This window comes from Oryzias melastigma, unplaced genomic scaffold (genome assembly GCF_002922805.2).
Source record: "Oryzias melastigma strain HK-1 unplaced genomic scaffold, ASM292280v2 sc00232, whole genome shotgun sequence".
Lineage (NCBI taxonomy): Eukaryota > Metazoa > Chordata > Actinopteri > Beloniformes > Adrianichthyidae > Oryzias > Oryzias melastigma.
Window position 1 is genome coordinate 25909 of NW_023416885.1, and position 27458 is coordinate 53366.

Here is a 27458-nt window from a genome sequence, read left to right on the forward strand (position 1 = left end):
CCTTCAACATGCATGCTGTTCATTTTAGAGGATTCTTAACCTGGTCACAATCAATGGACATGAACAACATCATGGTACCAGAAAGATTCTGTGCTGTTCTGTGGGCTTCAAGTCAGAACAGATGCAGATAAGTGGCTCTTCTCAGCCGACTCCACAACTTTTGCTCTATTAACCATGCATATTAAATATGCAGCTTCAAATGTTGAACAGGAATCAATAAATGAAAATAATATGTTTATATTTTTGGTCCTTGTCAAATAGAAAAATCTGTTTTCTGTTCAGTAGACTCGAGCCAGCTGTGTCTATTTTCTCTTGCTTTCATAAAAGACCTCTCTATCAAACGTACCCAACGTCTTACGCAAAGAACACCAACTGCTGAAATGCTGCCTCCGTTTATTCAGACTTACTCCTCTAAAGTGATAATTTTATGCTTTGAAAGAGCTCATGCAAATTGGATCCTAGGAGCAGTGACAATATTCATTGGGCTTTTGAAAACTAAAGTCTGTCTTCTGTACAGACCACAAAGCAAAACAATGTGTGCTTAATCACATCTTTACTACCTTTACATTCTCACAAAGAACAGTTTCTCACAGCCAGTTCTGATTTGCAATCTTTCTAAAATCCTAATCTCTCTGCTGATCTTCTTGGTTTTCAGACTCACTCAAGCTTTCCCTTTTTTGTACATTACTGTGGTAACGGGGGCTTTTTGATCTCATTTTCCTCCTTCATGACTGCCTCAGGTTTCTTGTCGTCGCTGCCACTTGACTCTCCCTCAGGTTCTTTGCCGCGCCACTTCTGTTTCCAGAGAGTGTTGAGCCTCTCCAAGATGTCAATAGAGTGGTTAATGAGCAGAGCAAGCCAAGCCATCCCAAAGAAGATCCACGAGGCCATGAAAACACTGTACCAGTTTGGGTAACTGTTGTCTGGATTGTTATCTGCAGGCAAAACAGTATTCATTCATTAACTCTTTAAATTACAATCAAATTAAATGCAGTCAGTTGATTTGTCAACATAAAGCTTTACCTGCCACAAAATCTCCAAAACCAATAGTACTGAGGGTGATGAAACAGTAGTAAATGGCCTGTGAGTAGCTCCATCCCTCATACAGCTTGAATACAATCATGGGTACGATGAAGAAGAAAACCGTTCCACAGATGTAAGAAACCAGGTGTATAAAGAAACGTATACATGTCTATGGAGAGAGAAGGAGTTTATTTTATATAGAAGAGAGACATTAGACATTTTCCAAACACACTGAGGTTCACATTTAACCCTCAAAGGTGATCTGCCCACCTTGCCTCCCAACTTTCTTTGGAGGAAGTCAGAAATGTTCCTCTCCAAACTGAGCATGTATTTTCCAACTTTGTTGAGCACCACCACATTCAGAGGAATGCCAAAGAGAGCGAAGAAGACACAGAAGATCTGACCGCCCCATGTGCTCGGACTCATGTTTCCATAACCTGCAAAACCACCATTTGTTAGTATCTCAATTGTTGCTGAAGAGGAGCCCTCATCAGAATGAACATCAAACCTGCCCACCTTTTACAACTGCCATACATTTTTCTGCAATTAAGTTCTGTTATCAGTGGCATTTCCTTTTTTAAAAACATACAATAAACATATTTAACTGACAGTCTCCACATATGGAGATCTTAGGAGCCTGATGAAAATGTATCCCACCAGTATCAAAACTTTAGAAACAACTCAATTCAAGTAAAGGAAAAACAATTTAGACACTTTTGTCAATCCCCTGCTATGACCACAGAAAAAATAACGTGCCATTAGATTAAGCATTACATTAGACAGCTTTACTGCATCTTTAGATCATATTATCATTTATTAATATTGTGTTCTTCCAAGATCTGTTTGGTTTATGTAATGGTGGATTTTATTGCATCACTAAAAAGCTATCAGGCTGCAAAGTCTAAGCTACAAAAGCTATCTTATGAACTTAGTTTGTTTTAATCTTAACCACTTCACTGTTTAGCAACAGTCAGGCATTGAAATGGCGGCATTTAAGCTAAATGGTATTATGTTAAATTTTCTCCTCAACCTGACCAAGTAAATATTCAAACAACAAGCTCATATTTTGTTGCTGTACTGTTGAAGTATGCCCCCAGCAGTCCTGTTGTGACTACAGAACAACTAGGGAAGAAACAAAATCATTATTACTATTCAGGATTAAATGCAGTCTGAAATACGATGGTAATGTCAGAAGAACATTCCTGGAGATGTTACTTTAAAGTCTGTGATGTTGGATGTAAGAAATTCATAGTCTTAACAAAAAGCATGTGAAGCTTACATAATATAATTGTAAAACGTAATTATTTTGATTCCCTTGACTTACTGAAGCCATTCCCAAGTGAAACAATAAAGTAATTCTACAGCATAATGCAGTATTATGCACAGGCTTTTGTAAATACTTGACTAAACTCTATCAAAGGCAGCTGAATAAGGGCAGGCACAGAAGTCTGACCTATAGTGGTGACCACAGTTGCAGCAAATACAGCTGAGCTGGTGAATTTCCAGAAGCCGTCTGTCGTGGTGTTGCTTTTCAAACTAAGCCCTGCCTTTGATGCTTCTTGAATTACCTGGATAATAAAAAAGAAGAGAAATTAAAGCATAGCATGGTTGAAGATTTTTTTTTTTCAATTTTATTTAAAAAATAAGAAAAACCCTAATCCCCAACTAATCCTGGCTCCCATAACCCTGTAAACAGGATTTTTAACTGTTCTTCATCAGGTTTCGTATTCCTCGGTCTTACCTGAGCTACATCTTCCAGGCCTTTTTGGTTCAGACAGGTGTATGTTGACAACAGGCTTTGTTTATTCTGTAATATGTTACTAATATCCTTCTTCCCCAAATCACCTTCCAGCTTCCAGAAAATCACCCCTCCAATCAGCACATAGGCTACATAAACCATGCCGAGCAAGAGGATAGACGGCACCCGGGTCAGGTTTAGCGATTCTTTTATTCCCATCTTGACCTGGACTCAGCGTCGCAGCGTCTGCACTCAGCCACAGAGATTGACCAAAAGTGTTGGACTCCTTGTCTTACAAGCAAATGAATCTCGTCAGGCTCTACTGTTTGGTTCAGGACAGAGGCCTGACATGCAAATCTAAAACTCAAAATAAGGCGAGGAAAAGACAACAGCACAGACTGCAGGGATGACTGTGGCTGAAGTCATTCTTTGCTCTCAGGAAAAGAAAGAAATTAAAGGGTTAGTAAAGGGCTGGGACAAAGATAAAATGCGTATCCAGATACATTCCATATGTTCTAATGTATCAACAATAACAAATAATTACCGTTGACAAACGCAGGTTTTTGTAAAATTTGACAAAATCAACGACAAATCACACTCGCATTTAACCCTGCTTCAGAAACGGCTCGATTCGGGTCACGTGACGCGTTGACCTCATGTGGGTGAGACAGCGCCAGCAGTAGAATGCAGGCGGACCCAGGGTGTCTGCAGATACATGTATGTGTGTGCGCTGCGGCAAAGTTGAATTCTATAATCGTCTGTGTTATGGTCCGACGGAGTATTAGGGCCACCAAAAAAAATAAATAAATAAATAAAATAATGATTTTTAAAGTCGTAAATTTACGAGATTTACAATCAAATGAGCCTATTGTGAATGAACACTGTGAGCAGAACCAGACCGACTAAACTGTGAAAAGCTTCTGATTTCAACAGGTAAACTGAATGTTTAAAACATTGCACATGTTTGGAAGTTTCTTTGTTTGATTTGCAGTTTATTAATCATTGATGGTGGCTTGCAGGATCTCTGCAGATCCGTTGATGAAACCATCGACACTCGCAGCGGTCCACCAGTCATTTCTTCCTCCGTGAAAGATCAGATCTAATTCATTTCTATTTCTGTGTGATGCTTTCATCTGAAGAGGAATCGTTTTCGGAATTTTCAGTGTACTTAGCTAACGTGACAGACTGTTGTCATCCCCTGTTGTTGTTGTGTGTTGAAACGGGACGATTCATGTGGAGAACGGGGCGTATGGAGAACTGTTTACATCCTCCTTTGGTTTCTGCGCATGTCAGAGACATGCAGTAAGGTGGTGAAAGAGCTTCTGGGTATGAGAATAAAGTGATTAAATAAGTGAATAAATAAATAAATAATAATAAAGTGGCGGACGGTCCTGCAAACATGTCTCTAAGCTCTTTATTTTACATATGAAACTCTGCATTACCGACCCGGATAGTCAGCGTCATTGATGATTTGATTTAGAGTCGCCAAAAGGTTCCGATCTGTAAATAAAGCTTCACGAGATGCTCCACGTCTTCCAGCTTCGAGCATGGCTCTGATAAACTGACAGCTTTCGTTTTAATGGGCATTCTCAGCGTCACTGTCAGTGTCATTGCCAGATTGTGAGCTCTTACTTTACGCGCTGGCACAAATTGATAGGGCTTTACAGACCTCAAACCACAAACACCCGGCGCCTCTGAATCAGCGTCACTTTCAGAACAAATGTTTCCACAATCTGAGTCTGAAGACCGAATTGTGGACCTTGAAATATCGCCGCTATTGCGAGCTCCGACACGCAAAGGAGAAGCCATCTTACTATGTTTACCCTGGCGACGTCACACGCACCACGTGACCAAAACGGAGCTTTTTACCCGGAAGAGACAGGTTTGCCAAATTTGGCCCCAAAAATGCCGTTTTATTTCAATATTTCTTGCTCAAAACACGGCAAAACATTTGGAAATGGTAAATATAAGGCAAAATACAGTTAACACTGAAAATGACCTACAACCCCATTACTAACCCTTTTAAACACATATATTCAACGTTTTTTTAAAAACAAACAAAAAAACCCCATAATGATTAATGTGTTAGCCTGAGATAGCTAAATCACTGGAGATTCTAGTAGGTGCACATCCATGTATGTTTGCACAGATGTGCACTCACATGAACTCAAACACACCCATTTAAAAAAACACTTTAGTGTTATTGTGAAAAACAAACAAACAAAAAAGCAATAACTCAGTTTACAGGGTCCTGTTTGATGATTTCATCACCAAAGTAGAAGTAGAATAACCCATACAGGTTGTTGAACAGGCTGTTAGTTACCTGTGAAAAAAAACAAGATTCCTACATGAGACAGTCCTGAATTAAACACTGTCACTTAGACTTTGTTTTGACAGAGGTAGAAAGAAAAGTTTGAGCATTACATACATAAAAAAATGAAAAAACACCAATTTTGCTAACAAAACAAAAAGTTTCTACATCCTTTAACAACTTTTCTATTATAGTACAGTATTCTCTCTGGTAAGCAGGTACAACTTGGAGGTTTTGTGGAGTTCATTGTCAAATGTTGGACGTGTCCTCCAGTTTACCAGAGGATCCCACCTCTTCCTCCTCCTCTTGCTTTGTGAAGCCAGGACGCATCAGGATAAGAACGTCTTCCATCATTTGGGCTCCCATGTTTAGGATAAGTGCCAGCCAAGCCAGAGCAAATATGATCCAAATGCCTGCAAGGCTACGGTACAGAGAGATGTACTCCTTGGCTGGGTCAGTTCCTTTAGGGAGACAAAAACACACAACAAAAACATGAATATCGTTCTAATGTAGGGAGGTCTCTGACACAAAAACTCAACAGATTTAAAAGCTACAGTAAAAATGTGTACTGTGTTTGACAGATATGGCTTCTCCTGCAGTCTTTACTCACCCACTACATAATCTCCAAAACCAATGGTGCTGAGAGTTATAAAAGCGAAGTAGAAACCCTCACCAAATGTCCAATCCTCCACATAGCTGAAAAGCAGAGGAGGGATGACCAGAAACAGGAGGCTGCCAGAAATGAAGAACAAACTCACCACCATAGCTTCAACTGTTCGCTGGGACAGAATAACAGAGGGGACCTCGAATGAGTTATGGCTCAAATCTAAACAGCGGCACTTTAATAACTTATTTTTACATTTTAAAAACAGAATAAAGACACACAGGTATCTTAAGAGGAACAACTGCAACCATTCTCCTCTCCAATCGACTCAGGTGAATGCTGAGACACTTGCCGATCTGTTTAAGGAAAGCCAGGTTCAGTGGGATCCCAAACAGAGCGTAAAACATACAGAAGACTTGACCAGACACTGTGCTTGGAGAGAGGTTGCCATAGCCTGTGAACCAAGCAGCAGTGAACATGTGAGTGCACTGGAGGTAAAGCAAAGTGAATGTCTGGAGGATTTGTTTGAACATCAGCTGCTCACCTATAGTTGTGACAACTGTGCCTGCAAAGAAGAAGGAACTACTAAAGTCCCAGTTACTGGGGTTCGTTGAGTTCCCCGACGGATTCACTCCATTCTCCCATGCGTACAAAATCACCTGCAGTGACAACAGACACAAATCCAAAAAGGTTCTAGGTCATTTTACTGTCTGCCATACGCAAGGGATTACACTGGCAAATGTTTGAGAGTGAACATTTCTGATGTTAGTTATAACAAAACCATCTGTTCCTTTTAAATAATTATCAAACAAATATTCAGCTCAGTGTCATGAATCAAAGATTTGATTCCATGTGTACAACAAAGTTGTTTCTTGCTTTTAACCAAGTCCCTTTTATATCTGTTTAGAGATGTTGTTTTTCATAACTTCATGAAAACAATTTAAAAGAAAACCTTAACAAAGTTCTCCAAGGCAGGTCCATCCAGGCAAGTGTAATTTGCCAAGAAATTCAGCTTCTCCAGCTGGAAGTGGTTGCGGTTGTTGCTCTCAGCTTCTCGCTCCAGAATTTGAAAAACAGTAGCTCCTACAAGCAGGTAAGTGAAGTGGGCTAGAGCCAAAAGTGCAGTCCAGCTCACTTTGACGCGCACCAACTGAAAATTCTCCATCTACCTTTATAAAAGATAAAAAAAGACTCTTTCTAAAATTATGACAAATTTGTGAAAATTGTAAAAGAAAAAAAATAATGTAAGAAATGTGGTGCTCCTAAATAGCAGCTGAAACTGTGTTTTTTCTTAACTGGCAATGTTCTCAGCTTGGTCCGACATCATTATTGTTGATTTATGGTTGCTTGGGTAACAACCAAACTCCAGGCCTCCATTAGTGACATCTGGAAACGCCGTCTATTGTTTCCACTAATTAGGAAGAAGAGGCAGCATCTTTAATGCAGAACAAAAGTTAATGTTTCACCTGTCAGTGGCTGAGTGTCAGGTCAAAACACCCTTTTTAGAGTCCATTTCTATGGGACAAATTGAGAGTGATGGTCATTCTGAACCAGTACTCCCTAACTGTAAGTCTAGCCTTGCCTTTCAAAGTAAAAAAATGATTTTAATGTACTATAAATGTACATTGAAAAGTCCCATCATTCACTATATGTTTTCAGTCAAAAAAAGTCTGCTGGAGCAACCAGCAAACATTTTCCACCACATTCAGGAAGCATGTTTATGGTCAGATGGAGAGGAAGGAGAGCTTCACTGAGTCCTGCTTGATTATGAGCCATAAACTTTAGAAGAGGTCCCCAGAGAGGAGTCAATAATTTAGATGCTACTAAAGCCAAGCTGTTAAACTTGACTGAAAAATACAAACATAATTATTTACTTTAAATCAGTTGAAAAAATTAAATAGATATTAAAGGACTAGTAATGGGGTTGTAGGTCTTTTGCGGTGTTAATTGTATTTCGCCTTATATTTACTATTTCCAAATGTTTTGCCGTGTTTTGAGCAAGAAATATTGAAATAAAATGGCATTTTTGCAGCCAATCCATATGCAAATTTGGCAAACCTGTCTCTTCCGGGGAAAAGCTCCGTTTTGGTCACGTGGTGCGTGTGACGTCACCAGGGTAAACATAGCAAGATGGCTTCTCCTTTGCGTGTCGGAGCTAGCGATGTCAGCGATATTTTAGGATCCACAATTCTGTCTTCAGACTCAGATTGTGGAAACATTTGTTCTGAAAGTGACGCTGATTCAGAGGCGCCGGGTGTTTGTGGTTTGAGGACTGTAAAGCCCTATCAATTTGAGCCGGCAGCGCGTAAAGTAAGAGCTCACAATCTGGCAATGACACTGACAGTGATGCTGAGAATGCCGGTGAAACCGAAAGCTGTCAGTTTATCAGAGCCATGCTGGAAGACGTGGAGCATATCGTGAAGCTTTATTTACAGATCGGAACCTTTTGGCGACTCTAAATCAAATCATCAATGACGCTGACTATCCGGGTCGGTAATGCAGAGTTTCATATGTAAAATAAAGAGCTTAGAGACATGTTTGCAGGACCGTCCGCCACTTTATTATTATTTATTTATTCACTTATTTAATCACTTTATTCACAAGCCCAGAAGCTCTTTCACCACCTTACTGCATGTCTCTGACATGCGCAGAAACCAAAGGAGGATGTAAACAGTTCTCCGTACGCCCCCTTCTCCACATGAATCGTCCCGTTTCAACACACAACAACAACATGGGATGACAACAGTCTGTCACGTTAGCTAAGTACACTGAAAATTCCGAAAACGATTCCTCTTCAGATGAAAGCATCACAAATGAATGAGATCTGATCTTTCACGGAGGAAGAAATGACTGGTGGACCGCTGCGAGTGTCGGTGGTTTCATCAACGGATCTGCAGAGATCCTGCAAGCCACCATCAATGATTAATAAACTGCAAATCAAACAAAGAAACTTCCAAACATGTGCAATGTTTTAAACATTCAGTTTACCTGTTGAAATCAGAAGCTTTTCACAGTTTAGTCGGTCTGGTTCTGCTCACAGAGTTCATTCACAATAGGCTCATTTGATTGTAAATCTCGTAAATTTACGACTTTAAAATCATAATTTTATTTATTTATTTATTTATTTTTTTTGGTGGCCCTAATACTCCGTCGGACCATAACACCGATGTTTATAGAATTCAACTTTGCCGCAGCGCACACACATACATGTATCTGCAGACACCCTGGGTCCGCCTGCATTCTGATGCTGGCGCTGTCTCACCCACATGACGTCAACGCGTCACGTGACCCGAATCGAGCCGTTTCTGAAGCAGGGCAAAATGTGAGTGTGATTTGTCGTTGATTTTGTCAAATTTTACAAAAACCTGCGTTTGTCAACGGTAATTATTTGTTATTTTTGATACATTAGAACATATGGAATATATCTGGATACGCATTTTATCTTTGTCCCAGCCCATTACTAAAACTTTAAGTATTAGATTGAATTTCCAGTAAGTCAAAGTAACAAGCTCTTCAACCGTTTTAAGAGTTTGAACACACATTCACTCCAAAACATATTGAAAAGTTTTCCTAAAAATTCTCGAATAAAATGAATGACAAAATCTCTTAATGGAATGCTATAATGTGTTGATTTTTCTATATTTTCCAAGAACATATGCCTCTTTTTACATTTGATGTTGCACTGTTAAAGTCATTTTTTTTTTTTTTTCAGCATTCTTAACTTGCTGGATCTGTTTCTCACATGATCTATACGTCACATTAAAACATGGCATTCTAAATATACTTCCATGATGTATTTCTGAAATCTTGAATGTGGTAAACATATTTTACAAAAATATCTCAACTCACAGTTAGTGTTTGTCTTTGCATTGGCTGTATTCATACTCTTAGATAAGTACAGTCTCTTATTTATCAATTTCCTAAACAACTATGTTTGAAACTTTTGTCTTTTTTGTTTTACTGTGTGGAAACTGAGATGGAATTAAAGTAATGAGGAATTACAGCCACGACTGCAAAGACTGAGTTACCCTGGAAACATTTCCAAGGGAACGAGATTCAAGAGCAGGATGCAAAGCGTGCAGCTGCCTGTCATCTGTCAAACAAATCAATGCAAAGCCATGCAAAAATGTTAATGAGTTGTTTCTGATGTACAGGGGGTTAGAAACCAAACAGACACGACAATTCTATTCACAATATAGTGTACAAGATCAAAATACTAAAGTGTCTGTAAATGGTGGATTGTTGTTTATCTTTCAGTGATTCATCTGTTAAACATGCTTGGTGCTGACCTCACTGACATGTTTCCCAGTTTTTGCCGGATGCATGCTGGGGCAGGATCCACCCCTCTGAGCAGCAGTGGATAGCTGATTCATCCAACATGTAATATGAAAAAAAAAAACAACAAAAAAAACCAAGAAGAACCTTCAGTAATGTTGAACACTCCTTTACCATTGTTGATGGATCAAGAGAAGGGATGTTTAAGGCCTTTTGTTTTCCTTCTCACTTATGTTTTTCAATAATCTCACCTTAAAGAAATCTTTTAACTTCCTAGCGGCAGGTGTTGACTGATGGTACGTGTCCATCTCTAAGATCCCTGTTTGTGAATCAACAGTGCTTACAAATATTTCTTTTCAATGTTGTTCACCCGTTTACAGCTTGCTTAGGTCAGTGTGCAGGTCTTTACATTTAGAAAAGTTGTGCAATATGTTATTTCAGAGAGTGTCAACTGGAGAACACAACCACAAAACTGTGAATACATTTTATTTCCATAAATATGAAGTCATTTGTCATTTAAAATTAAACATTCTCAGGTAGCTGAAGCAGTAAGTGCCCCGCAGTTCCTCTGTTGGGCAATTAGCTCTGGTTTTGACTGGATTTCACTGCTGGGGGGCAGCTGGAAATAAAAAAACAAGATGATGAGTTACTCCTGAGCTACACAAGATTTTCTGTTTTAATAAGACTTTTGTCCATCTCTCTGTTGCTCACACAAACTCTAGTTTTACTAGCAAAACTCAGGGACTCTTAGAGGCTAGGTGTACAGCAGAGGCCATTACTCTCCCCCCAAAATTATTTATAAAGTCTCTAAAACACCAAGACATCAAATTTGAATAAATATAGTGCAAATTCAAAGTGTATAATTTGTGTTTGTGCTACCTTTCTTGCTGAGAAGGTTTTGCCGAGCTCGGAGAAAAGCCAGGACGTCAGCGTCTACTCGCTGGTCTCCTGTGAGAGGAACCAGAGGAGACGGGCCGGAGCTGTCCAGAGCCCTGAAACCAAATCCAACTTTGACAGATCAGGAACTACAACACTGAGACAAAGATAAATACTTTCTGTTGATCTTTTGTTTAGAAGGATTTGTTCCCCAGTTACTTGTTGAACTGAGACTGTTTAAGATTGCTTGAGGGTTTATGAATGGATCTTGAAAGTGACACAAACATGTTTTGATGAAGTTCATATTTGGGGAAAAAAAACCTATTCATAAAAATCTAATCTGCAGTTTCAGTCTAAGAATCCAGGACTTAGTGCAAAGATTGGGGAAGTGCTACATTGGGCACATGGAGAGTTAAAAGCATACTAAATTAGGGGGCTTTAATCAGAAACCCACAACTTTTTTCTCTCCACTCCTGACGATCTTTAGAGTTTAATTGGGAACTGCAGGATATCTGAACATTGCTAGCTTGGAACAGCAGAACTAGACAGAGTTGACAAAAATTCAAATCACATCCAGGACAGCACAGTACAACACAAAACGTCAGTAGCTGAATGTCCAAATATTTCATGAGCCTCAAAGACAGATAGACTTAGCAGAAGATGTTGCAGAAGAATGTTCATATTTTAGTCTCCTTTAGGGTTCTGATCTGAGAAAGACTTCACAGACCTGATCTCACTCCAAATGAGAACTTCTTAGACTAGGGTATCCCTAAACTCTGAAAATCTGACAAACTTTCAAACAACATTTTTTCCTTGAAATGTTAATAATAAATAATTATAATACTGATTGTCTACATTTATAAGTGTCAGGTAAACAAGCAGAGAAAACAGGCTGAAAAGTTAAGAACAACATATGAAATTAATCATACCTCCACTCTGAAGACTGATTAAAGTCATCCTCTGTACTTCTGGAGCTTCTGCAGAAAATATGAGAAGTGACATAATCATTATTTAGAATTAAAATATCAGAAACACAACTGTGCGACTAGTGTAACATTACTGACCTTGCATCTTGAGCAGAGGAGTAGCAATGGTCTGGATTTATTTCTGGAAGCACTTGGCTGTCAATGCCAGGAGAATAGAATTATAATTTAACATTCTTTTAAGATTGCATCCCCTAAAAGAAATTTCTTTTTTTTCATATGACTAAACCTCTTAGGTCCATATTTGTGAGGAGTTCCCTTCAACACAGGGGGGAGCTGTAATCCAAAGTAGTTTTTTGCTTACAAGCACAAGTTTGATCTCTTAACTACCAAAATAATGTATGTTTGGTGGATATGAGACCAGTCTATTTAGTTCAACTTGAATTATTGCATGTAAGATGAAGAGGAGAAAAGTTATAAAGTAGCCTAAAATACTGCAGGGATGCAGTTTTAATGTTTTTTTTTTTTTTGTTTGCTTGTTTTTTACTTGTACTGTCCAGCAGGCGAGCAAACAGATGAGAGCTGAATGCCTCTCAGGTTGGACAGATTTTTCTGTTACAACAGGGGTGAAGGAATCTTCTGACACATGGGGTATATATACAGGTAGGTGTATTGGAGATGTATATAGGTGTATAGTTTCTTCTCTTTTTGTTCATATGGCACCATGATAGAGCCATGTGTCACCAGAGCCATTCCTTAAGGTCAAAACATTAATATATATTACTGGATAGGCCCTCACGTGGCATACGGCGTGACAGACATGCAGCATTATGCTGAGTGAAGAATGGAGAAGGTCTGAATGAGTACCCAAAGAACCTCAAAAGCAGAAGCAATTTTTTGCAATCAACTTCAAAAACCTTGACAGCAAAATAATCCGATGGAGAGGAATCATCACAGGATGGTGATCACATTTTAACAGAGAGAAATCAGGCTGGAAAGCAGGAAGTTTGTGCTAAAGCGGGAGCTAACAAGTAGCATGCTAGCTTGATTCATCATCTTTATTTATTTATTTGAATGTTTGATGTTTTAAAACATGGGTGATGTTATTCCCATAAGTTTACGTGCGACCAGCACACAAACTGATGGAAATTCCAGTTGACCTTGTGTAATTTGTGCAGCAAGATGCAGATTGCTGCATGGATTTTAAGTGCGTCTGAGCCGACATGTTGCTGTCGGTCACACTTATTTTTTTAAGGAAAGTAATTACTGACACATAATTTTCTAAATACGTCCTGCCAGTTTTGAACCTCTTTCTTGATCGCACAGACCGGAGGAAGTCAAGCTAGAATCTGCAGCGTTCACTTCCTGTCCAGAAACACTGAAGAGACGTTGGAGAAGGAGCTGCTAATGCAAACAGAACTAAATATGTCATTTCTATCTTTGTTTTCATGATGGTAGATTTTTATAAGTGTTGCTTATCTAATTTTATTTGTATTTTTGTTAGAGGGTGTTTTCTTTTTCTTTGTACAGCACTTTGAGGTGTTTTTAATAGGATGTGGGCTTTGTTACTTCACCTTATCAACTTTATCAGTCAGTCATACTATTGAACTTCATCAATCAATCCTCCTCCTTTCTGGGCTTGGGTAATCAGCATTTACAAGCTCAGTTCTATAGATTCTTGCACAAAGGAAAAATCTGTTCATTTGACAGCAGTGTGTTACCTGTAACACTAGAAGGTGCATGTTTTGCGCTATTTACAGCTTAGTTTTTAAAGTTAATAAAAATGTAAATATACCACAACATCAAAGATTTTCTAAGCTTTAATTTGAGCCATGTTTTGTGGAAATCGGTTAAGAAATGAGAATTTTTATGGTTGATTTCTGCATATCTCACATTGAAATAGCTGCGTTCTGTTGATGGACTCAATGTATAGCAATGGCGCCTGTGCAAATGTTACTGTGTATAGCACCAAATAAGCAAGGGATAATCCAGTAATATATACTGTATCAGTGGGTCTAATACTTTGAGAACTTCCTCGGGCAAACAACTCTGTAACAAAACAACAATAATCCAGAGCAAAATGTGCTAAGACGTGTTCAGTATCAAACCTCGTTGAAACAAGTGCTTGTTATTGTTTGTACAATGTTGTTTCTGCACCTAAAAATAACATGAAAGTATCGAGCAAAAATAAATCAGTGAATCAGTCTGTGTCTTTGCAAATCCTCTTTTCTGGAACAGATGTGTTCAGTACAGACTCAGAAATTTGGGGATATTTTTTTGAAGTGAAAATCCATATTTTAAATGGCTGCAGGATTAAAAGTAATAGCATTTTTATTAACAGAGAAAAGTCTTACCACATGGCCACAGTTCCAGAAGGGGATGCATGTGATGAGAGCGTGTGAAATCCAGCCATTGGTCCAGTCTCACAGCCCTATTAACATGTTTTGAAAAGAGTTTAAATATATCTGGAGTTTCACTCCAATCATTTAGCAAAATAAGTGAAACATAATGTACTCAATTGATATTACTGGCAACAAAAGAAACCTGTTTTTTATCATTCCTTCTGAGCAAAAAAAAAAAAAAAATTTTTTTTTGGCCGCACCAGTGCACCTATCTCTGTGAGGAGAAAAAAAACACATATAAACTCTGCGACTCCACAAGTCTCTTTCCTGTATATGTGTGCAGGTGTGACAACCTCCAATAAGAATTATTATTTCATTAGAATGTACATCTGAAGGAGCTTCCGCACCGGACGACTCAGCACGCTATCAAGCAAACACTGTCGTTCAGTTTGGGTCCATGTGCATGCACCCTGTGCACGCGCGCCCGATGCTGGCGGCAGGTGGAGCAAATGAAAACAGTCTGTTAAAATCCTTCAACACTGGAGCTTCAGTGTTGGGATACATACTTTCATCAACTGTTAACGTGATGAATGTAATTCCGGCAGATTCTGAAGCGGAGTAAACGAGCCTCACGTTGTTAGGAACACTGTGCAGTTATGAAGTGTTTGCGAAATCCACATGTATCCACATGATACTGTCGCGGAGAAAAACTGCTTTGTGCTGCAGCGCTCTCATTATGAGCGTCTACGTTAGATATTGTGTAGATCAGAGTAAAGCAAGAAAGAAAATACGTTTTTTCCTGCGCCAGAATCAGCTGATTCATGGTGATTGTATGAACTGTAGAAAATGTATGGCAAGCCAAAGAGCCATTTATTCACTGCAACATTAGCATAATAACGGTGGTCCTGAAGGTTAGATCACATAAACAAATTCACCAACGTAAAACATTATCAAGATCTTAATGATAGTAAAAACGAAAAACAAATAATAAAAAAAACCCAGCCAAGTTTAGAAATCCAAACAAACTTCCACAAATCAAAACGATTCTAAAACATGAAAAAGGAAATGTTTCAAAAGACAAAAGCAAATTCCTAAAATTACAATGAATGGCTTTGTACTGATCACAAAATATCTAAGTTTTTTCTTTTTTTTTAGTCGAAATTTCAGTTCTGTGAAGGATTTTAAAGTCCTCCTCCAGCTGTATTTGATCTGTTTTCAAAGCGTTTTAAAGTGGTATTTTCATTAGGATTATTTAATTACTTTTTTACCCAAAATCTAAAAACTTGTTGTTTTCCATTTCGTAGTTTCTGCTGAGCGGCAGGACTTCATTAGAAATTCACCTCTGAGTTGTGGGTTAGACTTTTGTGAAGCAACCCCACGCTGATATCTCAAGAAATTTTTAGTTTCTCGGTCTCCTGCTATCTTACAGCCCCTCATACCCCCAAGCTAACATTACAGTGGAACTAAAGTGGTGAGCGTGATATCCTAGTTATTTATCTGTACAGTTTAGATCCAGATTCCAGCTCAGACAAGGAAAACAAAGATGTTCATGGATCTATTTGTCTTCAAGTGGATGCTTCAGGTGCACTGGTGCCACCAGTGCAAAAAATTTGTCTAGAGCCCTGATTGTTGAGCAGAGGCTTCATGAGAGACAATACTGTAATAAAAGTTTTCAATGTCAAAGACATGAGTCACCATCAAGATGTACAAAAATTGACATTTTCTGGATGATAACTTTTTTTTTAAGACCAAAAAAGATGCAAGTATTATGCAGATCCTCCTTCACCATTCATCACAAACTGCTGATTAATGTAGTCATGTCACCTGCAAGTTTGAAGCTTCCTGGCTCCACCACCTCTGGAAATCTGTCTGGATCTTGACTTTTACCTTTTCCAACAACAGCTGCAGATGCTCAATCTCTGTGCTCAATGTTTTTAGGCGGCCAATGGTGGTCTTGTAACTGACAGAAGACATAAGAAGCACAAGTTCAACTTTTGGGAAACCTTGACAGCACACATTTTACCCAATTAGTCCCGAAAAACATAAATTTAGAGGAACTTTAAGGTGCTCCGTAAACTGTAAAACTTACGCAATTTTTTCTTGCTTAATTTGTTCACAAAGGTCCTCTTCTATTGGGTCAAGCTTCCCACCTGGTGTGTAGTTCCCCTCCACATCTTCAAATCCTGGTAGACAACAGACTGAAACGCTGGCATAATACGTATAATCACATGAACACAAGCTCATGCATTAACCTTGTACCTGATCTGTAATTCTGTTCAGAATAAAGATGAAGTTCAAGTTTTGTTTTCAATTATTCATTAAATTAGTAAAACATATTTTTTCTGAGCTCTACAATATATCAGACATTGTATATAAATGTAATTTACTAATATGATATGGACAACGGTTCAGTTATCAGAATGGATGTATGTCATTGGACCTTACAATGAGTACAATGTTTGAACAATGATTCCTCATGCATGGATACTAAAAAAAAAATCATGGTTAAAGTGATCTTACTTTGAGCTGCTCTTTGTCTTCTTTTCATTTGCAATTGCTTCTTCAACTCAGCTAATGGAGAAGGTGGCATTGAGTAAAAAAAAAAAAAAAAAAAAAAACATTCCAATGAATCAGATTTCTTTTCTTGGTAAAAGAAAAGGTATTGTATACCAGTTATTTGTGAAAAAAAAATCAGTCCGTACATTTGCATCAACAACATATTGTAAAATCATTGAAATATATATATATATATATATAAATCTGTTTAGCTTTTTATTTCTCTGTCATCTATGTCTATGGACCTTGTACAGTGGTGCACAGGTGCAAAGTGTTCAAAAAGGTTGGGAGCATGGATGAACATCCATGAACGTATGTCCATCCATCCATCTTTGGCTTATCTGGGCCCAGATCACAGGGACAGCAGTCTAAGCATTGATGCCCAGACTTCCAATCCATCTGTCGATCTGATGCTCCAATCTTCCATCACTCGTGAACAAGACCCCAAGATATTTAAACTCCTCCACCTGAGGCAGGAGCACTTCACCCACCCAGAGAGGACAAACTAGCTTTCTCCGGTCGAGAACCATGGCCTCAGACTTAGCGGTGCTGACCCTCATCCCAGCCGCTTCACACTCGGCTGCAAACCGCTCCAATGCATGCTGGAGGTCTTGGCTCGATGAAGCCAACAGAACAACATCCTCTGCAAAGAGCAGAGAGGAAATCCTGTGGGAACCAAACCAGATCCCCTCTGGTCTCTTGCTGCAACTAGAAACTCTATCCATACAGACTATGAACAGAACCGGTGATAAAGGGCAGCCCTGCCAGAGTCCAACATGTACCGGAAAAGGTCTGTAAGTCTCTCCTGACCCCGTACTCCCAGAGCACCCTCCACAGGACACCATGGGGAAAAAGGTTGAACGCCTTCTCCAAATCCACAAAACACATATGGACTGGATGAGTGAACTCCTACGAACCCTCCAGCACTCTGAAGAGGGTGCAGAGCTGGTCAACTGTTCCACAACCAGGAATCTGAGGTTCAACTATCAGGCAGACTTTCCTCTCCAGTTTCCTGGCAAAGACTTTCCCAGGAAGGCTGAGGAGTGAACTCCCCCCAGGACCAAGTTTTTGTCTCCAAAACAGCCCTGGCCACTGCTCGCTCAGACTGCAGGTACCTGTCAGCTGCCTCTGGAGTCCCACAAGCCAGCCAGGCCTTATAGGACTTCTTGTTCAGCTTGACGGCATCCCTTACTTCCCTTACTCAGCTCTGGAAAGCAGCAGAGACAATGGAGGTGGAGAACACAATCCACTTTGTCACCAACCTCCTTTAGGATAACTAGATGGGGCTCCATTCATTCAACCATGACATGGTCTAAAGTTAGAAGAGTTGCTGCATCAAGATTCGAATCTGTTAGAGTAAAGACATAGCAAGATCTCTGTAGTTTGAGTCATTTCAACTACTGCAGAAATGATTCAGTGTAGTTCCACTTATTTTGTTTTTAAAAATGTTTACTTTCTTATGTTAACTAGATATTCATTTTAGACCACAAATTGTAGGAGGAGCCAGAAAGTGTTTATAATCCACTATAAATGTATGCATGTAGCTTCTCATTCATTCATATTATTTCCATCATTGCTGTAATGAAGAGGCTGAGGCATTTGGATCTTTGTGCAATAGTGCTTAATCACTGACAAGGTGTTATGGTCCCATTAAAGAGACCAGCTTCAGTCTAGGGGGAAAAGACACAAAGGGGACCATAACACATGGAACTGGACAACAAAATGATACAGACCACAGTTTTATTAAAGAAATGAACTGTGTCCTTTACAGAAAGAATAAAAAAATAGAAATGATTAGTTTGCTGGTTCAAACAGAAAATTCAAAACAAAGAGAATGGAACCTTTGCCAAACATAACATAAATCAGGGAGTCTGCTTACCCAGCCACCTTGACCGTCGGAGTCAGCAGCACCCTGCTAAGGCTGCCTAACAGAAATTAATCTATTCAAAAGAAACAAAGCAAGCCCGCAAATAAAGACTGCCAAGGTCCATCCCCAAAACTAACATAACAAAGCCCGGCAGTGTAAGACTGCCGAGGAAACAAAGAAGAAAAAAAAAGAACCAAACAAATCAGCACCACTTTAACACAAAGTTCTCCTGCTCTTGCTGCCCAGTCTGCTTGCTGTCTGCCTGCCTGCCTGCCTGCCTGGGGTTGAGGGCCTCCTCTGACTTAAATACCTGGCAGGTGGTGATCAAGATCATTAGCTCCACCTGCCAGGTGAGTAGAATGACATGTCTGGATGCAGAACATCAGCAGCAGACATAACAGGAACACAACAGAGTCAAACAGACAAAGGTCAAAGCACATGAGAGGCTGCTCAAAATGACTGTCAAATGACACAAACAAGACTTCGCACTGAGCAGAGCTCAGTGCCAGGTTAAATACTATAGAAGCATTTGTGACTCATAATTCAAAATAAAAGTTAAAACTGGAAATGCTTTATTTTCACAACATGCCTGCATTACATGTCTCTTAGATTAAATTAAAAGCAATTCACAGAATGACTTTTCCATTTTCTTCATCATCACCGCTCATTCTATGACATAATAAAAGTGACAGTCAGGTCTTCCACAGCCATGTCCTCCTTCGACCACCAGAGGGACCTTTCCACTGAGTATTAACCAGCTTCAGCAACTTCCTCACTCTGACTCATCAGCCATCGCTCCAGTTTTCTCTATGCACAGCTCTTCATCATCATCCTCATCAGACTAACCAGTGTTTGAGTTTTAGCCTGCCCCCCCCCTCTGCATTATGTTTGTATTGTAAAGAACTGCGGTTGCTAGAGATGCAGAGCGGCGACGGAAGTTAAGCGCTGTGCGTGCTGGGTGATAACGTCTGCATATAGTGAGTTTGCTCCGTTCGAAGCTGCCAGCCCTGTTCAAGAACAACGGTGTCCCTTTCATTCTGTTACCACTCGGGGACCAGCCAGATCCAGTCCTGCAATAACAGCGGCGTCCGACCACGGTCCAAAGCCAGAAGCTGAACGGTAACACTGGGGGCTCGTTCCGGGATACACCTTTGTTGTGCACCAGGGCTGAAGAAAGATGAGGAATTAAATCGCGTGCCGCGCACGGCCCCTGAGTTCGGAAAATGGCGGCGCGCAGTCAAAACGCTGCAGCGGGTGGAGCCCGGCCACGCACGAGGAACTCAGCCCTGAATATAAGCATGAATCCTTTTCTGCAATATGTAGCTGGAGCTGACTTTGATCAGAAAAACGTGCATGCACTGAAAGATACGAACGAGGGAGAAACGGATCGCTTTGTCACGATCATGGAGCTAACGTTAGCTGAAGGTGAGCGGGCCTGCCGAGCCCCGATGAAACAACACGTGGTGGCGGAGGAGCTCTACCCAACGCCTCCCATTTCCACCAACCCCTTCATAACACTTACCAATGAGCAAGATCACGTGGCTCGTGAGTGCACAGCTTGTTTTCATCCTCAAATGAACAACCATGACCCCATGATGTCCACCCCAGCTAAACCACTTTTTGCTAATTTATCAACCCCCACTGCTGTATCCTGGCTTGCTAATTCCCACATATATCATTAATTGAGATTAAGAAAACCTTTAATTGTCCCACAGTGGGGAAATTGCAATCCACCTCATGACTGGGATGCTAGGAGCAATCCTCCAGTTTTCATGGGACCCCCCATCACCCAGCGTAACGCTGCCACCCTGCACCACCCAGAAAAATATGCTTCTTCCATCCAATGTTCACTTTTCACCCCAAGATGTAACCAGGTCATCACATAACTGGGCAGAACTGTGTCAGAACGCTCATGTGAAATTCCTGTCACCACCCCAAATATTCCATTCACCTGCTGTCCAACATAATTCTGTTCTGTATGATGATGGGGCAAAACACCTTGTGGAGAGTGAGCGAATTCCAATACTGCGGCCAGATCACTTCGATGGATCACGATCGTGGAGAGATTTTCTTTATCATTTTGAGAGTTGTGCAGAAGCTAATCACTGGACTGAGAAAACCAAAGTCGTTCAGCTCAAATTCTGCCTGGTCGGTTCTGCTGGAGCTATCATCCACAAAAACCCAAGGTCGGCCTCGTGGAGTTTCCAAAGAATTGTGGAGGAAATTTGATGCTGCTTATGGGCCAAGTTATGAACATGCTGCAGCCATCGGCATCGAGCTACGTCAGTGAGTCAGGAGACCAGGTGAGGCTTTGCACACTCTCAGGGATGACATTTATGAAAAGGTGGCTAGAGTTTATGGTGACTGCATCGAGAGTGAACAGGAGCGCATAAGCGTAGAGATTTTTACTAACTCTCTGACGGATACAGACATTATTCACAAGCTGCTAGAAGACCGGCCGAAAACACTAGCTGAGGCATACCAGAAAGCTCAATGTTTTGAAACCACAAGGAGTGCTGCTCGAGCTGTCACCCAGCTGATGAGATCCTTTGCAAGAGGTAGAACCCTTCATGGAGTCAGAGCAGCTCCACTACGTGATTATACCAGCAACCCCGAAGGTGAACAGACACAGGGGGTCGTTTTAGCCTCCTTGGGGCAAGCAGGACGGCCTTCAAGAAGGCAGCAGACTGAAGACAAACACAGGAAATCCAGGGTGGATGAGCTGATCTGCCACAACTGCTCAGGTGTGGGGCATTTCTAGAAGCACTGCCCCTCTCCTCGCAGGCCCACGCAGGGCCCCCGCAAGTCGAGTCTGCTATCCTCCATAACAATAACAACACCATCTGCGCCAAAAACCCAGAGGAAGAGATGTGTGTTCAGATTGTGATACATGGCATACAGATGTGTGGTTTGCTGGACTCTGGTGCCAGAAGAAATGTGTTACCCCTTCATCTTTATCACTTGATCCCCACTAGCATCCGGCCTCCACCCTTACCATCTGTGGTGCACACACTCCAAGGTATTGGACCAGAGGACCTGGCTGTTCTGGGTGAGGTTGCTCTTCCTGTAAACATCGGCTGCAAAGTCATTTCTGTTACATTTATAATGGCAGATACTACTGAGAATACTGAAGTTATTCTGGGGCACCCTTTTCTACTGCAGACACAAGCATGCTTGGACTATGGCCATAAAGAGATCACTCTGTGTGGTGAAAAGGTGCCCTCATATAAGCCAGACTCAGAACCTGTGACTCATCTAGTGAGAGTGGCACACACTACTGTATTGGAGGCAGGGCGAGAGTACATAGTGCCTGGTACATCCCGGGTTGACTTCACTGCCCCGGGGATTTGTTGCTGAGTCCCACAAAAGAATTTGTGTCAAAACATCATGTGATGGTAGCACGCGCGATCGTTCAGCCCTCGCAGTCTTTGTGCATCCCCATCAGAGTCTTCAACCCGAGCACGTCCCCCATCACCCTGAAGAGATGAGCTGTGGCTGGTGTTCTTCAGCCGGCCCAAGTGGTGGGAAGAGTGGAGTTCTCACGACCGGAAGACCAACCCCGCCATGACTCTGGTAATTCGTTCTCTTTCTCTGTGCCTCCACATCTTGCAGACCTGTATGAAGAAAGTTGTGCTAACTTGCCAGAGGAAAGCCGCTACAGACTGGCGGGGCTGTTACACTCTTAACATGACGTCTTTTCTGCAGGCCCTACTGATCTTGGCCGGACTAGTGTTGTGTAGCATGACATCTTGACAACGCCTGGGCCAGCAATAAAGCAACAACCCCGTCGCATGAGTAAGGAAAAGCAGGATGCTGCCGATCAGCAGGTACAACAGAGCTTTGAACCAGGTGTAGCTCGACGCAGCAACAGTAGTTGAGCTGCACCTATTGTCATGGTGAAGAAAAAGGATCAAAGCCCATGACTTTGTGTGGACTACAGGCCACTAAACGACAGAACCATTAAGGATGCCTATCCCCTGCCACGCATACAAGATAAACTCAACACTTTATCTACTGCCAAATATTTCAGCACACTTGATCTGACTTCGGGTTACTGGCAGGTGGAAATGACACCCAGAGCTCGTAAAGCGGCAGCCTTCTGCACCAGGAAGGGGCTGTTTGAATGGAACGTGATGCCGTTTGGACTGTGGGATGCCCCTGCTACCTTCCAACGGCTCATGGATCGTGTACTAGTTGGGCTGCAGTGGGAAATTTGTCCCGTGTATCTTGACGACATCATAGTTCTTGGACGTGACAGCAACCAGATGATGGAGCCCCAAGAGCAGGTGTTTGCAAGACTTATACAAGCCAACTTAAAACTGAAGCCCTCTAAGTGCTGTCTTTTTCGGGAGCAAGTGGCCTACCTCGGGCACAATGTGAGCGCTCAAGGGGTCTCCACCGATCCCCAGAAAGTTCAAAAGGTAAAAGAATGGCCTACTCCCAAGAACGTATCTGAAGTGCGACAGTTCGTGTGGCTAGCGTCCTATTATCGGCGATTTGTTGCCAACTTTGCCACCATTGCAAGACCTCTTCACGAGTTAACTAAAAAGTATGCACACTTCAACTGGACAACTCAGTGCCAAGAGGCTTTTGAAGAGCTGAAGCAGCGACTAACTTCTGCACCAGTCTTGGGCTACCCTCTCGATAGCGGAGAGCTGTTTCTCGACACAGATGCCAGCGAATGGGGACTTGGTGCAGTGCTATCCCAAGTACAGGAGGGAGAAGAGAGGGTGCTGGCTTATGGAAGCCGGCGATTAACATCAACGTAACAAAATTACTGCACCACTAGAAGAGAACTTCTGGCTGTGGTTGAGTTCACCTCCCACTTCAGACAGTACCTCCTCGGCCGACCGTTTACCTTGCGAAAAGACCATAGCACCTTGCGGTGGCTGACTTGTTTAAAAGAACCAGAGGGACAGCTGGCCAGGTGGGTAGAGAAGCTGGCTGAGTATGATTTCCAGGTGCTCCACCGGCCAGGAAAAGCTCATCAGAATGCGGATGCAGTCTCCAGAAGACCATGTCAAGAGTTTTGTGCCTGCAGACTTCCTGACCCCAGCAGCAACAGTCACATATTCCAAGATAAGAAGGTACAGTGTGATTTTGAAGATATTGTGGCAGAAACAACAGTTAGTATCGTTCGCCCAGTGAACTGGCGAAGAATGCTGGAGCAGGCCCCTCTAAATAGCTGACTGTGGCTGATGAGAAGAGTGCTGGCAGCTGGGTCCAATCAGGAGGTGCAGAGGAGAGCAGGGGCACCATGATACAAGTCATATCAATCTAGGTCTCCACTGAACAGCAGCTGGGTCTCACGGGCACAGGACAGTGCTCTGAAAGAACAACAACTTTCTTTTTTGAGTAAGGACTTCGGGCCACTGACTCCGTGGGACTGATCGTCTGACACCGAAGAATGTGTGGAAGAAACTTCAACAGTTTCAGAAGATGCTATACAACCATCTTCTGGTGAGAGTTTTGTGATTTCAGTTGGAAGACCAGAACGGGCGCGGAGAGCACCAGACATGTTTGGAGATTGGATTCTTTCCTAATGAAAAAAAAAAAAATCCTTTGCTATGTTATCATTCACTGCAAGTTCACATTTCTTGTGATGGACATTGAATAACTTAAAAAGGGCATATATTTAAAAAAAGGGTTTTGTTTGCCTGTGAACTGTTAACATTGTGTTCGTCTGTCTTTTTTTTAATATACAGAAGAAATATGTTGTCTAGCAATGAGAGTGCTGGAGTGAAGTTAGGTTAAACTGTCATTCAGAGTGGGGGTAGTGTTAGCGTTTTAGCCTGCCCCCCCCGGCATTATGTTTGTATTGTAAAGAACTGCGGTTGCTATGGATGCAGAGCGGCGACGGAAGTTAAGCGCTGTGCGCGCTGGGTGATGACGTCTGCATATAGTGAGTTTGCTCTGTTCGCGCAGAGTCCTGTTTTATACTAAAGGCAGTGAGGATAAAATGCAGAGAGTGAAGACGTTTTGGGCTGTGATGAAAGTTCTGTGCAAGAGGAAATAAAGTGGCTGCCAGCCCTGTTTAAGAACAACGGCGTCCCTTTCATTCTGTTACCACTCGGGGGCCAGCCGGGTCCAGTCCGGCAATAACAGCGGCGTCCGACCACGGTCCGAAGCCAGAGGCTGAACGGTAACACCAGCATTTATTCTCACTCCAGCCTGCACTTCATGCGAAGTCTTAATCATGTTTCCTGTTAGTCTGGGCAATTCTCCTGGTTTGATTCCCTGTGTTTTTTGACCCATGCCTGTTATCTTGTTTTTCTGCTTCTCCTTTGTGTTTTTGACCTTTGCTTGCATTTTGATGCTGTCTATGTCTTCCCCCTGCTCTGTTTCATTAAACTGTCGGCACATGGATCCTGATGTCTCAGCCTCTTCATCACAGAAGCCTTCTCCAGATATTGATTCAGCAGTTGGTGTTCCTACGCCATCAAACCTTGCAGGGTTCGCCGCCTTGCTATTGGAACATGGTGGTAACTTCACCCGCTAACTGCCGTCACAGAAGCTATCATTCAGAGGCTAACAGCTAACACTTCCACCACATCCCATGCCTTCTGGCGGAGTTACCTCCCCTTTCTGCGACTCCTACGTCAAATTTTTGTTTGCTGTTACCAGATAAGTTCAATGGTAAACCTGAAAATTGTAACGGCTGTCTCATGCAATGTCAGCTTTATTTTCATCAGCAAGCTGAGGTGTATCCCTCTGAAGAGGCCAAGGCGTCATTCCTGTGTTCCCTGCTAACAAGAGACTGCCAGTGGCTGGCAGCAGTCCAGACTGGAGGTTCCCTGTCGTTTCACTCATGAGGCCGGTACACATCTGTTACGGGATCTTTTCTAACACGCAACCAATGGAAAAGACCCAGGGGACCAGCTATTGGACATAAAGCAGGGTAAGGAAGGCTCAGCCACCTAAATGGTAAATGGCGTGTAATTCATGCCATTCTATTCACGGCATTACCGCACACCAGCTGCTCAGACTCAGTGGTCCTCTTGTGGACTTAAAACTGTTTACCGTCGGGGGTTATCCACTGAACTGCAATGTGAGCTCACCTGCACAGATTAAAATCTGGATCTGGATCAGCTCACCGCCTTAACCATCTGCCTGGACAACCTCCTTCGTGCCAAAAGACCACACGTCACAAAAACTGTCTCTCGAGTCTCTGCCAGTATCATGACTGGAGGTCATTTAATAAATAGCAGGCCACTCGTCTACCTCCTCATCACTCTAATGACTGTGTAATTGACCTCCTTCCTGGTGCTGTTCCTGTGTTAGTAGTGATGGGTCGGTCGCGAACGAACCGGCTCTTTGAACCGGGAGCCGTGTCTTTTCTCTCTCACTCCCCTTTTTTCTCCGCATGTCGCACGTGATTGGTCAATATGTGTTTGTGCCGTGTGTTCGCGCTGCGCAGAGGAGGAGGTTACACTCGCGGCGCACGGAAGGAAAGAGAAAAAGAGAGTCAGTGGCCACAAGACAAACAGTATAACATTAAGGTAAAACAATGAGTGACACAAGAAAACACAGCAAAACATAGAAGTATTTCACTGTTCCAGATGAAACAAAAGCACTTTTTAATATATATTTTTGTGTTGTGATTTGCAGTGTTTTATATTGTTTTCAAGTCGAATTTGTTTACAAAGAGATGGTTAAAAATTTGATAGAACAGCTCTGTTGAGTAGTAAATAGTTGATTTTTGTATTTTATTATAATTTTTATTTTTTTTCTGTTTATATGAGTGAAATAAAATCATATTTACAAAAAACATTTTTTTTTATTAGTAATTCATTTTGTGCATAATTTTATATAATTGTTGATAATAAATTACTTAAAGCAAGAAAACAACCTAAAGAGCCGTTTGGGAGCCGAAAGAGCCGGTTCTTTTTGGTGAGCCGATCCGAAAGAGCCGGCTCCCTTAAAGGAGCCGGAATTCCCATCACTATGTGTTAGTGTTTTCTCTGTCTGAACCTGAAACCGAAGCCATGCAAAAGTACATCCAAGAAGAAGAACAAAAGGCCTTCATCTGGCCATCCACGGCTCCAGCTTCAGCTGGTTTCTTCTTTGTGAACAGGACGGAGGTCTTCGACCATGTGTGGACTACCGTAGCCTCAACGATGTCACGGTGAAGTATCGCTATCCCCTTCCTTTGGTCACTCCTGCTCTGGAGCAGCTCCACCAGGTGCATTTCTTTACCAAGCTGGACCTGCGTAGTGCCTATTATTTAATACACTCAGAGAGGGTGACAAGGGGAAGACAGCCTTCTCCACCACTACTGGAGACTATGAGTACCTCATCATGCCCTTAGACCTCTTTAACGCCCCTCCAATCTTCCAGGCGTTTGTTAATGACATTTTTTGGGACATGTTGCAAAAGAATGTTATCGTTTACATTGATGACATTTTGGTTTACTCTAAGACCTTTGATGATCATGTGTCCCATGTCCAACGAGTGCTCCAGTGCCTTATCGAGAGCGACTTCTACACCAAGAGGGAAAAATGCATCTTTCATCAGACTTCCATCTCCTTCCTGCAACCGCTTTTCTCCTTCAGAATTTGCTGGAATTCTGTTGATCGTGTTAACGGTTAATAAGTTACAGTAAATAAAAGAACATAAACTCTGGAGCTCTGGTGTTAAAGGCTTAAAAAACGCTTCTCCAAATCTCTGTTTCTCAGTCATCCTGATCCCTTGGCTCAATTCATTGTGGAGGTGGATGCCTCAAGTACAGAGGTAGTTGCCATCTTGTACCAATGTCAGGATCCATCCTCAAAGGCCTTTCCATGTGTTTTCTCTTCCCAAAATCTAACTGCTGCCGAGTGCAATTATCACATGGGAGACTGTAAACTGCTTGCCATGAAAGAAGCTTTCACAGATTGGAGACACTGGCTGGAAGGAGCATCGCATCCATTTCTGGTGCTGACTGATCATAAGAACCTGGAATTC

The 27458-nt window shown here is 41.8% G+C and overlaps 2 protein-coding genes across 5 annotated transcripts in view; both read right to left on the reverse strand.

Annotated features, from left to right (window-relative positions):
• Window positions 1-376: 376 nt before the first annotated feature.
• Window positions 377-7268, reverse strand: LOC112141435 (potassium channel subfamily K member 5). The gene is made up of 9 exons (XM_024264569.2): window positions 6629-7268; window positions 6221-6335; window positions 5958-6130; window positions 5683-5851; window positions 5364-5533; window positions 2477-2591; window positions 1294-1460; window positions 1024-1192; window positions 377-935 (listed from the first exon to the last, which is right to left on the reverse strand). Exons 1-9 carry the CDS (start codon window positions 6839-6841, stop codon window positions 685-687), a joined length of 1542 nt encoding a protein of 513 aa, XP_024120337.1. The 5' UTR covers window positions 6842-7268; the 3' UTR covers window positions 377-684.
• A 2102-nt stretch (window positions 7269-9370) lies between these two features.
• LOC112141432 (kinesin-like protein KIF6) overlaps window positions 9371-27458 on the reverse strand; it is a 192261-nt gene continuing 174173 nt past the window's right edge. For all 4 annotated transcript variants that reach the window (XM_036210768.1, XM_036210770.1, XM_036210767.1 and 1 more), the window contains 8 exons: window positions 16613-16663; window positions 16182-16275; window positions 15917-16052; window positions 14105-14181; window positions 11892-11948; window positions 11757-11804; window positions 10831-10943; window positions 9371-10570 (listed from right to left, as the gene is read on the reverse strand). In XM_036210768.1, coding sequence (XP_036066661.1) covers window positions 10554-10570; window positions 10831-10943; window positions 11757-11804; window positions 11892-11948; window positions 14105-14181; window positions 15917-16052; window positions 16182-16275; window positions 16613-16663 — 593 coding nt within the window. In that variant the 3' untranslated portion in view covers window positions 9371-10553. The remainder of the gene's footprint in view (window positions 10571-10830; window positions 10944-11756; window positions 11805-11891; window positions 11949-14104; window positions 14182-15916; window positions 16053-16181; window positions 16276-16612; window positions 16664-27458) is intronic.